Genomic DNA, 12,983 nt, shown 5'->3' with positions numbered 1-12,983 from the left:
AAATGTCCCGTAACGCCGATACTTTTAGTTATTAAACTTAGCTTATATTACATGTAGAAAAGAAAGATAAACATTTTGATTGCATTGCAGAACAATGTGAGCGCTGACCTGAGTCTCCATCTCCAGCAGCCTCTGTCGAGTTTCTCTCAGCTCTGCCTGGACCTCGGCTTCTCTCAGCCTCACGCTCATCAGCTCGTCCTGCAGCTCACTCAGCGTGTTCTTCTTGGGGCTGTCCTTCCAGCGACTCGCGGTGCGTGCCAAGTGGCGCTGAGGAGACGGTTCACAATCAGACTCCTTCAGAAACACCAAGTCAGCGTTCCTACACAAAATGAACTACTCCTCCAGACCTATGCTTCCAGAGTTCTTTGTTCATTTCCGTCCACATTCTTTAAACAGGAAATAAAAGTAGGAAAGTGGGAGGTGAAAAGCAGCGGGAAAGTGGGTGGTACTGGGAATAACATCTGGAAATAGAATTTTTTTTCCCCCAAACAACATCATAATTATCCAGACCTGGGAAGGTGTTCAATCTCAGACTGTCCCAGAGTGCACAGGAACCCTTTCTTAAACTAAGCACATTTGCCTGTGGAACATAGCTTACATTTCCATCCATCAATCACTCACTCTGCAAATTTGCAGCTTTTTGAATTTTGGACATTGTAAAGTCCCGGTGTGTTTTATGTCCAGCTGTCCTGCTGCTCCAGCTGCTCACCTGCCAGTGTTCTTCCAGGTCTCTGACTTGCTGCCTCAGCTCCTTCAGTCCAGTCAGAGCCTCTGCTTCCCTCAGCTTCACCCCGATCAGCTCCTCTTGGAGTCGAGCCACGTTAGTGTCATCTGGTAGCGACGAGTTCCTCTGCAGAAAGGTTGATCAACATATAGATGAAACTAGGGTTTGTGAGCCGTGTAATAAATAAGTTTGTGTGCGCCTGCAGCAGCTGACCTTCTCCATATCGAGGATCTTGTCTTGCATTTCTTTTAGTGCACACTGGGACTCGGCCTCCTTCAGCCGGGCCTGGACCAGCTCCTTCTCCAGCTGCAGGACGGACTCCTCTGAAAACCGAGGCGGTCCCTTCTGCAACCGACACGGAATGACAGTCAGAACGCACAGAGACATTCGTGCTCACTCATGAAACCCCATCATGCACTGGCCCCAAAAATAAACAGTCTACTGAACAGTCAGTGATATCCATCTCCATACTCTCAAGGCCTCTTCGGTGTTTCTCCTCTCACATCACATCATTAATTCATGTCCCTTCATTGTTAAACAAGGCAGCAAATTATGTAAAACAGAGTAGCGCGTCACATTACCATGTGGAATCCAAACATGAATAATTAACAAAGTTAGTCCACCAGATACACACAGAGAGGATTCTGAGAGGGAGGGGCTACGTGTGAAATCACCCAGCTACACACACACAGCTGCTTACACACATTCTAAACGGTGACAGATGTGTGTTGACCTGTGTGTAACCATCCGGCTTTCTGCATTGCAAAACAGGTCGTTATCTGGAACCAATGAGCAACGAGAGAAGAGATAAAAACCCTGTGGGGGATTTTCTGAGGCAGACCAACCCAAGACTTCAACATTTGCAGTGATTTTAACTGTTTTACAAATAAAAATCCACTGAGTCCATACTTTGACTCTGACCATATTGTACTCTACTGCAGGGGAAAAAGGATCCTCACAGCATAATGCCACCATCACCATGTTTCTCAGTGGGTTTATATTAAAAAGAAATGACACACAGGAGGACTCTGCTTACTAGTTAGGCAAATTATGAAGGCAATTGACTACATTGAATTCTATTTAGGGATATCAGATTAAATACAAATGCACACCACACTTTTAAGATTTTTATTTGCAAAAGAAAGAAAGAATGAAAGAAAACCATGTATTTTGCTTAGGTCACTTTGTCTTGCCGTGTCATATAAGATCCCCCAACATCTATTAAAGTTCATAGTTGCAATGTGACAAAATTGTGAAAAAGTTTGAATACTTTTATTCAGTATTATATGCTAAATTTGGATAAAAATGTTTTTTGGGGGGGTAAAGAGGCAACTCAAGCAGCCGAATCAAAGTTTCTGAATGAGCGTTGAACGACTAGGTTTACTGTCATTTCTAAAAGCCGTCAAGTTTTGGTTTTGAAAAATTGGATTGCTGTTATGAAGCAGGACAACACAAGTTCAAGAACAAATTTTCCTCATGACTTTTCTTGGCAGGCTACTGTATTGTTTTTCTTAAGCACCCGTGGTACAGGAACTGAATGAGAATTTACCGGTATGTATTTTATCAAAAGTTAAATATCTCATGTTACATCTGCAACCTTATGACAGACAAAAAGATTATTTTTTTTTTTTAAATTATGAGAACATCATATTGTTAGTAGAATGAAGACGCGGTCTTACCAGAAGAAAGTCGTACAATTACAAGAAAAAAAGTCATTTTACTGAGAGCAAAGCTTTGATAGTTATCAAGATGTGACGGGTTGTGAAGTCTGTGATTCATTCTTAAAAATAAACACTCATTCCAAAGTCCTGCTACTGGAAATCATTTGAATCTGATGTGTTAAAAGATAAAGTATTTGTATAACCAATACTACATTACAACTTAAGATGCTCAACACTACTGAACTAATTTTTGGTTATTTTTGTGTTAGAGTTATCATACCATTACTTCTTCATTATCCTAATATTAAGGCTTTTTTCTTGTATAATTACAACTTTATTCTTGTGATAGAACTTTTTTGTCTTAGGACTTCAATCTGATACTATTAGGACTTTTTTTCTTGTAGATTTATTTTATTTATTTATTTTTTTAGCCTGGCTCCAATACTCCTTTGTACCAGCCTATAGACATGTGCTTTTTTTCCCTCCCAAAGTCAGTGGGTGTGGTGTACAACTCCGGAACAAATGAAGAGACCACTGCACCGAATTCCCTTGCTGAACTCTTCCTGAGTTAAAACATTAGTATTGTTGTTTCTAAATGAATGTGAACTTGTTTTCTTTGTATCATTTGAGGTCTGAAAGCATTGTTTTTGTTATTTTGACCATTTCTCATTTTCTGCAAATACTAAATCTTTACTTGGAATTTCAGAGATATTCCAAGTAATATCTCTGATTACTTGGAGAGTAATCAGAGATTACTCTGATTACTCTCCAAGTAATCAGAGTAATCTGATTACTCTGATGTGTTCTTTTATACATAGAATACATAGAATATAAAAGAACATATTCTATGTTCTTTTATTTCATAGAATAAAAGAACAATGTCCATTTTACTCAAACATAAACCTATGAAGAGTAAAATCAGAGAAACCAATCATTTTAAGTGGTCTCTTCATTTTTTTCCAGAGCTGTATATTCAGGTGTGTTCAATAGTCAGGACATTACGGTAATAGACAAATTACATTAAGAAACATTATCAGAAAGAAAAACTCCATGAACTAATAAATAATTTACGTTTTTTACGGATCTTATGATGAATGCTAAGTGTGTGCAGAACATGTATGAAAGTCTCTTCTCTAGACTTTTGGACATGGCATTATCTGAACCTCCAGTTGTTTCCAAACCACATTCATCTTTAAGCAGTTATCTGAAAGCTTAAACCCAAACCTCACACCCAGATCTGAGCTGTACGCCGCCTCTAATGCTATGCACGGCGTGCCGCGGCGTCGTGCCATCCGAGGTTTCTCCGTCCCCCTGCTTACCGCTTGTGGCTGCTGCTGAAGCTGGCTGATGGTTTTCCTGGCCCGCTCCAGCTGAGCAGTGGCCTCCTCGCTCTGCTGTTTGACCGTGGCCAGCTCCCGCTTGACCAGGTAGTTCTCCTCTGCCTCTTGGGCTCGAGTCACTTGTCCCTTTGGACATAAGCAACCGAGGAGGGGTGGGATGAGCACGACAGGAAGTGAAACGGAAAAGGCGGAATGGGTGGGCGAATCAGACAAGAGGTGGGAATGGGTTTTCATGCTCGTTTGAACGCTGGCAACTGTGATTTACATTAAACCTTAGCTGTGCTCAGCTGTGATCCTTTCATTTTGTCCAACATGCCATAATGTGGAGTTTCATGCACTGGATAAACAATGTCAACAGTTGCCATGTGATGTAGTTCTTTATTCATTAGAGTTCATCAGATTCTGATTGGTTTAGGATTTAGCTAAAGTAAGCATGCAGTGAGAAACAGAAAGAGGGAAAGATGAGGGAAGGACTGAGATGGGTAGAAAAATAAAGAAATATACCTGAATCAATCTATCTGCCAAGGAAGCACTTTCCTACAAAACAGAAATATCAACAAAGACAGAGAGAGACAATCCAGAGGACAGTTAAAGCACACAAAAGAACAACTGATTGCTTCAAAGAAGAAATGCAATGTTCATTTTCTCCCCATTGTTTAGTAACCAAACCATCAGGTAGAAAAGGAACATTGCAGGTGCGGTGAAAAAAAGTGGAGCTAAGCTGGTGACAAAGTGAGGAAATAAGTGGTTCTGCAAACAAAAGGCTTTGGACGTGGTTAAAGCTGACAGGAAAGAAAGCTACAAATTCTACAGTAAGCAGATACAAGTTGGTATAAGTGAGCAGAAACATCTCATCCAAGTTTGTTTTTTCTTAAAGGCTTCAGTTAGTTACGAGTTTAAAAAGTCAAAACGCCTCGCCCGGAGCTCAGTGCTGCAGCAGCGTCCCAGCAGACGCTCCTGTTATCCACACCAGACCTCATGCATGGTGCAGCAGCAGAACTCAGTCTGATAGCATGCCGATTACCCAGCATGCAGTGCTTCCAGCCCCCGCCAACACCAAGCGTCGTCATTCACATTCCACATCTGCTACACGCAGTCTCTCCAGTCAGCAACATCCGGGGAGACGCTCACCGTTTTTCTTTTCTTTTTTTTTTTGAGGGAAAAAAACTGCGCTTTAGAGACCGTTACCATGGTGACCTGGAGATGGAATTCAACGTCTTCTGACTTGATTTTATGGATCAGCAAATCCACTTTTCACCTCAATAAGTTACCCTAAAAGCAGGCAGCTTCCCGTATGTGTAAGACAGGCGAGTTAGTGCGAGAAATGACTCCATCGTTAGGATGTCTGAGAAAACCATGGATTAGAGTTGAGCTGGTGTGAAAGGAGAAGTATGTGCTCCTGTGGTGAACTCACTTTTTCTAGCGTGTCTATCCTCTGTTTCAGGAGCCTGTTCTCCGTCCGCAATCTCTGAAAAACAAAATAAACTCATTAGCCACAGCGACAGATTTCTGACTTCTGACAGTGGCAGCAACATTTTGGTGGATATATTAATTTTCTTGCATGATTTCCATGTCAGTAGTTCCAAAAGGCTGATAAACACAAATGTTCATCTTTAGTTTTGAGACATGACGATAGAGCATCTAACAAATCTATTCACATCCCTCTATCATAACAATTTTATCACATCACAACCTAAATGTTTCAATGTCAGACTGCTAAGCACTAGACCAATAATTCTGCTTCCATTGACCATAGAATTTGAAAATAAAATTGCTTAATGGAAACATGACACTTGTGGAAGAAAAAAAACCCCCTCCTTTTCCAATATAAAGCTTTGGTGCTAGGATGAGGTATTATTTTGACCGTATCAAAATAGGTTTATTTTGCACAACTGCAATGGAAACACTTTTCACACGATCAATCAAAGACTCAATCAAATTTTATTTGTATGGCACCTCTCAGCAACAAGGCATTTACGACTTTGTAAAAAAGTACAAAGTCATAGAACACACACACAAAAAAAAAAACACTTTAAAATGAAACTGCAAGTCAAGTGTTTTCTCGTAGTTTGCCGAGTTGACATTCCTGTGTGGGCTAATTTAGGCTCGCCACCTGCTTCCATTATTCTCTGCAGTATGACAATAACATGCTTTTAAAGGGGAAGATTGTTATTTTGGTGATTATATCTGTCTGGCGTCCTGGTATCACTGGCTTTCCATAACTGCTGAACAGAAGCCCGTATCTGTGTGTCAGGAGAAGTCCCATATGACTACAAATGCAACTTTTCTGATGTCTAGAAGTAAAGATGGCTACTATTGGCTGCTTTGTGGCATGAACAGGGACAGCAGGGAGAACAGGAGAAAGCATGTAACATATACACATGGAGCACACAGTAAATATGAACAAGTCCATATTCAAATTCAAAAATACTTGATTAATTCCAAAGAGAAATCAAAAGTCAGAAATCATCATTCAAGCATCTTCAATGAGGAAGGATCTCCTGTAGCAGTCAATCTGACTGTGAATCTGAAGAGGCCTCTGACCGAATGCATTGTTGCTGTGTGACAACAACATGTGGCTGTTACTGGATACTATTAGCTCAATGTCCAGTCCGTAGATGTGATATTTTACAGTGACATGTCCTGGATGCCACCATCAGTTATTGGCAAGCACTGCTGATCCAACTCATTTGATTTGTCATTCCACTTTACTCTCTCTCTAGCTTCTAGTTGATTCTGGAAATTCAAGAAAATCCTAAAGATTACCGCCTTTTTTGTGCTAATGCATCACTGTGAGTTTATTGCAAACTTTTTGCAAACAACACTCAGAATCATTGGGCTTAACTGATGCCTACTCACACCAGCAGGTGGCAATATTTCTTATTTCTACTCCACTGATACCTCAGTCTCACTTGATGTCAAGTTAGGGTCTGATCGATGTGGTAAGCAACAAAACTCCAGCAGCATCAGGGATTGTTACCCAACAACATTTTACACAAGCCTGTTCAGAGAAAAACTGCAGCAGTCACCAATGTGAAAAAAAACTGTATTCAGATGCATTTCTGATTAGAGGTTCCTCAGTGCATTAAAAATACACACACACCTTTATCTCCACCTGTTCTTCCATCTCTTTTGTTTTGATCGTAGTGTATTCCTTCTCTAACCTGGAAAAGAAAAGACAGAAATATATTATCAAGTGGACTGGTCTATTAAGACAATACAGCACTGGATATTTGGAAATAAATAAAGAGCTTTTAATATTCTAATCTAATTGGATTATAAAAGGAGATGAGTTCAGTGTAAAAGACGGCAGCACGGCTTACTTCTTCATTTTCTTGGCGTTGTATTTAACTTGATAGGCAGCCTGGATGACCTTATCAGGTCCGCTGTCAAACTGATGTGGGATGACCTTTTGGAAGTGCTGAAATGGGAAGAAAAGTAACAGAAGCAGATTAACTGTGCAACCTGCTGTTTGGTGAACTGCTGTTTAACTTCCCAGAGTTCCACCCAGAGCTGCTATATCCACACATAGGACACATGTATCAATTAACTGGGTGTGCCGGAGCTTCCTTCCACGAAACAAAGTGCAAAATGCAATGAAACCTGAGCCAGCTGAGTAAAGAGTGACGGTGTATACCTGTAACATTCCCTCCATGTCGAGCTGGATCAGCTCAGCCTGGTTCATCTGCAGGATGGCCAGACCCACACGGAAAACGATCTCCAAACCCTGAGGACAGATCAGCTGGAATCAGAGCGGGAAGCTCAGCGTGCTGAGAACCAGTGACGCACCGATCCGCTTTATTTCACTTCCAATACCGATATCTGAGGTTTAGCATCAGCCGATACGATCCGATACAGAAAAACAGCTGAATTCATTTAAAATGTTTCTTTTCTTTTTTCATAACTCTGTACCAGTACAGCACACATAAATACATCAATAGATTCACAAAATTGGTTAAATGTGTAAAAACAAAACAACTTTCATTTGCTCAGTCAGAGCAATTTATTTTACAGCCAGTGTAAAATAATTAACAGAATCTGAAACTGATAAAAACAATAGGTTGACTACCTTTGTCAAACTGTTCAGAAAGAGCAATGCGAATTCTAAATATAATGTAAAATAAGTATTGAAGTATGACGTCGCTCAGAGCACAAAGCATAGAATTAGACTAGAATTATTTTTCCAATATCTGAACTGATAAAGATGTTAATATTGTTTTAAAGAGACGTAATCAGACCACACTGCCTTTGCAAGTCCAGCAGGTGGCACTAACGTGTTACTTTTCTTTTCATGTTAAACTTATTTAACATGCTTTTTCAGTGAAGCTGTCTTGAAAGTTGTATTACTCTGAAGTCTAATGCAAGAAAAGTCTAAGTTTTGTGAAAATTACTTTCTCAAGAATAAAAGAAAGTCAGTAAAACTGACCGACATCAAAAAATAGCATTCCTTATCGAAAGTGGGCAGCTGCTCTTTTTAACTAACCTCACACATGAAGATATCAAAAATCCTGGTGCCTACAGGTAAGGGGTATGAGGTGAGGAAGATGGTGAGGAACCAGGAGGAGGCGTACATGGAGGTGTGGAAGCTCTGAGCCTGGAAATGCATGTGCAGCTCTGGGAGCTGCTCCTGGAAATCCACAAAAATCATTCAATCCATACAGCAGATTTCTCCAGAGCATTCTCTCTCTGTAACTCCAGATGAAGTCCCTACCTGGATCATGCTCTCAAACTGATACATGCATAGTCCCAGTTCGGCCATGCTGGGCTTGAAGAGCTCGCGCAGCCTGTAGTCCTGCATGAGCTTCACAAACACACAGAAGGCCTCCTCCTCTGGCATCTGGAACAAAACAAGACTAAATTAATGAACACCTGCGGGACTCTTCGCTGACTGCAAAGGTATTTTACGGATATGTTTTTCAGTAGCGTTGTTACCTGCATGAGCAGCAAACCCACAATGAACGCACTTCCTTGACAGTAGCCAACCTCACGATCCACCAGAGAATAGGCCTAATTGACCAAAAATAATAGAAGAAGTCATTGGATATCCTCTGAATAGTTTTATCATGTTTCAGATTGCTGTTGGAGTGAGAAGCAGGTGTACCTTCATGACGTTGAAGAGCACTTCCTGGCCCAGGCTGTCTTTCTCTTTGAAGAACTCGTGTTCAGGATAGGTGCGCGCGATGTCTCTGCGTATGAGCTTCTCGGACGGCGACGTCATCTTTAGAAGTTCTGAGTACTGATCTTTGATGGGCATGTTCTGGGCGTTACACAACAGCTGCCACACTATTGCCCGGAAGTGGTGGGGAATGCCTTTTCGAACGAGATCCTGCAGGAAGACAACAAAAAAAAAAGAGATTTTTTTTTTGGACTTTGAGGCTATTGGACAGTAAAGTATCTACAAACTAAAGTAGTTTGTAGATACTAAAAGTATCCACACGTCAGTGTGAACGTTGCTCATGAAGGCAGAAGACATAAAGCTACTTTTAATATCAGCACATATGTTCAAAATGAAGTCAGAGGAAGCACAAAAACAAGAAATTCCATAATCTACGACTTCGAGACATGTCTAAGGTTTCACTCAACATGTAAGAGTGACATTCTCAGCAGACAACAGGAAGGCTGAATAGAGTATGGCAGGGTTCCCCATTACTCCAGACATTTTGACACATTAGGAGCTCTTTTAGGACCAAGGAGTTTGGGAATAGCATTTTTTTCATCTTACAGAGGTAAAATTCTAAGAAAAATCTTAGAACTCCAGAAATCCTCCAAATTTGTCTAAAATGTCGTAATTTAGGAGTCTTAGGATTCTTTGAAAACATGAGAACAGAACTATAAGGTCAAGAATCTACATTCTCTGAAATATACATGGATATTGCTGTTAGACAGGCCAAGGTGATCCTGAGACAGTCCTGTAGCCAGGAAGTTAAAGGTTTAGGCTGCTGGAGGACAAAATTAACACTTTTCTTCACTTTCTTCTATTACCCTTTTTTTAAACTACTATGAATAATTTTATCGTACTGTTTGATGATAAATTTTATAAGCTATGTATGATTGAATTGAAATCATTTTTTTATAGTGTTTCAAGATGATATTTGTTGTGAGTTGGCGCCACCTTAGAATTAAAGTGAATTGCTGTTTCAGCGATGCTAGTCTCACTAGCGATGTGTAAATCCTTGTTTTTTCAGCCATAATGCTAGAAAAAAAGTTTGAATGCTGTACCCATCTTAGTGAATATACACTGTATGTGAAGGTTAAAGCTTAAAAAAAAAGAGACTGAAAATCAGGCACAAATGTTTGATCTCTGCATATCTACAGCAGTTATTTTGTGATTTTCACTAGGATTGTTGCATTACTACAAATCACAAATATTCCATATAGAAACAGAGAACAATTCACTGAAATAAATGGACTGCTTCTGAACAAAGAGAGCCGAGTCCGTTTCTCTGAAGAAGCGGCTCCCCTCAGAGGAATCCAAGTGACCCCACACATGCAGTGGGCACTCTGAGCCCTGATAAGGTTTTGTTTCCCTGCTGCACCATTTATTATTCCGACTGTAGAAATAAAGAGAGCCCAGGACTCGGTTCGTTTGGCTGAGGCGTGCACTTTTCAAATCTTTCCAACAGGAAACCCATGGCTCGTGTAAAAGCATCTGTTAGTTTAGCTCCATTTTAAATGCACATTTGGGAGCCGTATTTTCACATGTGAATGCAGATAAGGGGAACTGTAGAAGACTAATTTAACGTAAGATAATGGATAAAGAAAGCTGACGTTTCTCATAACAGCAATGAACCAAGAGTTTGCTCATATTATTTAGGTTTTTGTCTGTATCCCGTAGTAACCGTGTATCCACTACCAAACCCAATCTTTTCAATGAAGCGCTCTAAAGTAATTTGTTTCTGTATATTACTACTGATGAAGCAATTTCCTGTGCTGACAGGGAGCGCTGCTCTTTCCTGAAGTGATGACAACACATAATGGCCAAGTGTGTGTGTGCGTGTGTGTGTGTGGGTGTGCGTGTGTGTGTGTGTGTGTGCATCTGGTGAGCCCAGGGTGCATCTGGAGCAGAGGTCTGTCCACCCCCCCACCCAGGCGTTCAGCAGGGGGCTCCCTCTCCCCTTGGGACAATCTGTGCTTTGTTCTGTGATGGAATAAGGGGCGGCTTCATGTCCACTGTTTAACAAAAGCTGCTTTCTGCCCTCTCTTCACACTAAATAATATGCAGAACTCAAATACAATCAATATTTTAAAAGCTAAACTTACGAGAGTACAATAAAACAATCTATAATATGACCTAATTGCTTTTATTTAAAACATAAAAGTAACAATTAATTGCAAAATAATGTAATATTATGAGAAGTGTATATTTCCTGCTTGGGTTTGAGTGATACATTTTTCAATTTCACACACCTGTTCCAGAGCCCAATTAGTTTATATTAGCTAGTTTATTATTTTAGATATTTCCAAATATGTCTTCACTGTGAAGAGTATTGTAGTATTCCTTAAGCTAGCTGATAGGCAGTGTGCAGTAACATTTGGACTAAGGGTGGAGGTGCATCCCATGCAGTATTTTGGCCAATCACCAATCATTAATCTTTAAAAAGCTTGACCTGTCAATTCCTATTGTGACTGATACCATTTTTTTTTTTTGTCTGAAAAGTAAGAAACTGTAACGACAGAGTAGCTAAGTTGGCAAAAGTGGGGGGACTATTATTAACCTCCCACATGCAGACGTGACCCAGTGGGGATCCGTCTGGGTTTTCTCCCATTGACATGGATTCCTCTGGTAGAATTTCTACCAGGCCAATCAAGCTAACAGAAGAAATTGCGGACGATGACATCAATTTTTTGCAACGTTTTAAAATAATAGTCTGCCTGTAGTGTTGGCAAAGGAAGTGAGATAATCCTTGCTCAGCTCCAAACCTCTATTTCTGCAGTGGAGGATAGATGATTCCAGATTGGGCAATTTCCAGTAAGATTTTAAGCTTTTACCAGGTGAGGGGCAGCGACGCTTTAATCTATGCTCTGCCAAACCAGAAAATAACTCTGGTAACTCTAGAACTTTCTTTTTCATTATAAGAACTTTAACCTCCGCGTTCAAATATTTTTTTGCAGTTTGGAGATTGTATCTGCTTCAAACCTTGCAATTCCTCAATACCTTTAACCAGCAGTAGATTTAATGTAAATGTTAAAAAAAAGTTACCACAGTTAAGAATTTGCTGACAAGTTCAGAATAACCAAAGTTCCTTCCTTCACACAACAACCGCTACGTTCTTCTGGAAGCCAAGAGGAAGAAAGCTGCCGTTCTGAGGAGGAATCAGCCTGTCTGAATAATATCCCTGCTTTATTTCAGTTTATTGATTGCTTCATCTACTGGATTGCATAACAACACAATTAGAGAACCTTCGTGTTGCTTCAATATTTGTATGCAGAGCGACAAAAACAAGAAATATCTGCTGTAAGCTGCTCTGCTAAATCTATCACCCAATAAAACATTCTTGGTCAACATTTACACTGAAGACCACCTTGGGCCTGGGGTTTAAATCAAAGCACTACAGACAGTCACATGGAACATGATTATCACAGTGCTGCAGAGAGTTACTGTAAAAAAAACAAGCCCGCTAAAATTAGCATCAAAATGTCAGGAACTGAAATAACAAGATCAGGGGCAACACTGCAGGGTCAGCCGGGACGAAGAGAGCCTGACAAATTATCTCTGACTGTAGTAAACACTGCAACAGTTTGAGCTTTTGTGGTGTCTGGGACAGAGCGAGATGGTAAATGTCAGCAAAAATGCGTGTGCATCACAAGAGAGGCCACACAGCCGAGATGTGGACGGTGTTGTGGAGTTTAGAGCAACAGCAAAACATCAGGAGATTCTTTTCCTTTCTTTACAGCATATTGGGGAACAGTATGCTTTTTAAATCAAAAACGGTGCTTTGCAACAGTATTTTTGTGTGTTAGCTAATTTTACAACTACTCTATTGTTAAAGTATTAGATTTTGGACCTGGGTCTTTAAGGCGTTAACTTGAATGATTTAATTTTAACGCTACGAAAGCCAACAGAAGTGGCTTTATCGGCCATTGCTGTTAGTGGATGTTTACAAGTGTACCAAAAACGTGCAAGTAGAAAGGTCCCAACCAGTATCTTTGTACATAAAGTGATTTTGTTAGACGTTTTTACTGGGGGAATAATAAAAAAAAAGGACTACTGTTGTGTTCAAGATGTGCAAAAAGGAGTTAGCTAAGGTATTTAAGCCT

General features: G+C 40.3%; 1 protein-coding gene across 7 annotated transcripts in view; it reads right to left on the bottom strand.

Annotated features, from left to right (window-relative positions):
* The window catches only part of evi5b (ecotropic viral integration site 5b), a 46,431-nt gene that overhangs the window by 15,078 nt on the left and 18,370 nt on the right, over positions 1-12,983 (bottom strand). For 5 of the 7 annotated variants that reach the window (XM_044128562.1, XM_044128563.1, XM_044128564.1 and 2 more), the window contains 13 exons: positions 8,827-9,051; positions 8,658-8,732; positions 8,437-8,562; positions 8,209-8,352; positions 7,363-7,452; positions 7,049-7,146; positions 6,829-6,889; positions 5,140-5,193; positions 4,230-4,262; positions 3,705-3,851; positions 938-1,069; positions 710-850; positions 109-267 (listed from right to left, as the gene is read on the bottom strand). In XM_044128562.1, coding sequence (XP_043984497.1) covers positions 109-267; positions 710-850; positions 938-1,069; positions 3,705-3,851; positions 4,230-4,262; positions 5,140-5,193; positions 6,829-6,889; positions 7,049-7,146; positions 7,363-7,452; positions 8,209-8,352; positions 8,437-8,562; positions 8,658-8,732; positions 8,827-9,051 — 1,485 coding nt within the window. The remainder of the gene's footprint in view (positions 1-108; positions 268-709; positions 851-937; positions 1,070-3,704; positions 3,852-4,229; positions 4,263-5,139; positions 5,194-6,828; positions 6,890-7,048; positions 7,147-7,362; positions 7,453-8,208; positions 8,353-8,436; positions 8,563-8,657; positions 8,733-8,826; positions 9,052-12,983) is intronic. The other 2 variants (XM_044128566.1, XM_044128567.1) reach the window with 1 other exon arrangement.

Source organism: Gambusia affinis, linkage group LG10 (assembly GCF_019740435.1).
Source record: "Gambusia affinis linkage group LG10, SWU_Gaff_1.0, whole genome shotgun sequence".
Lineage (NCBI taxonomy): Eukaryota > Metazoa > Chordata > Actinopteri > Cyprinodontiformes > Poeciliidae > Gambusia > Gambusia affinis.
This window is presented reverse-complemented; position numbering and strand designations above follow the sequence as displayed.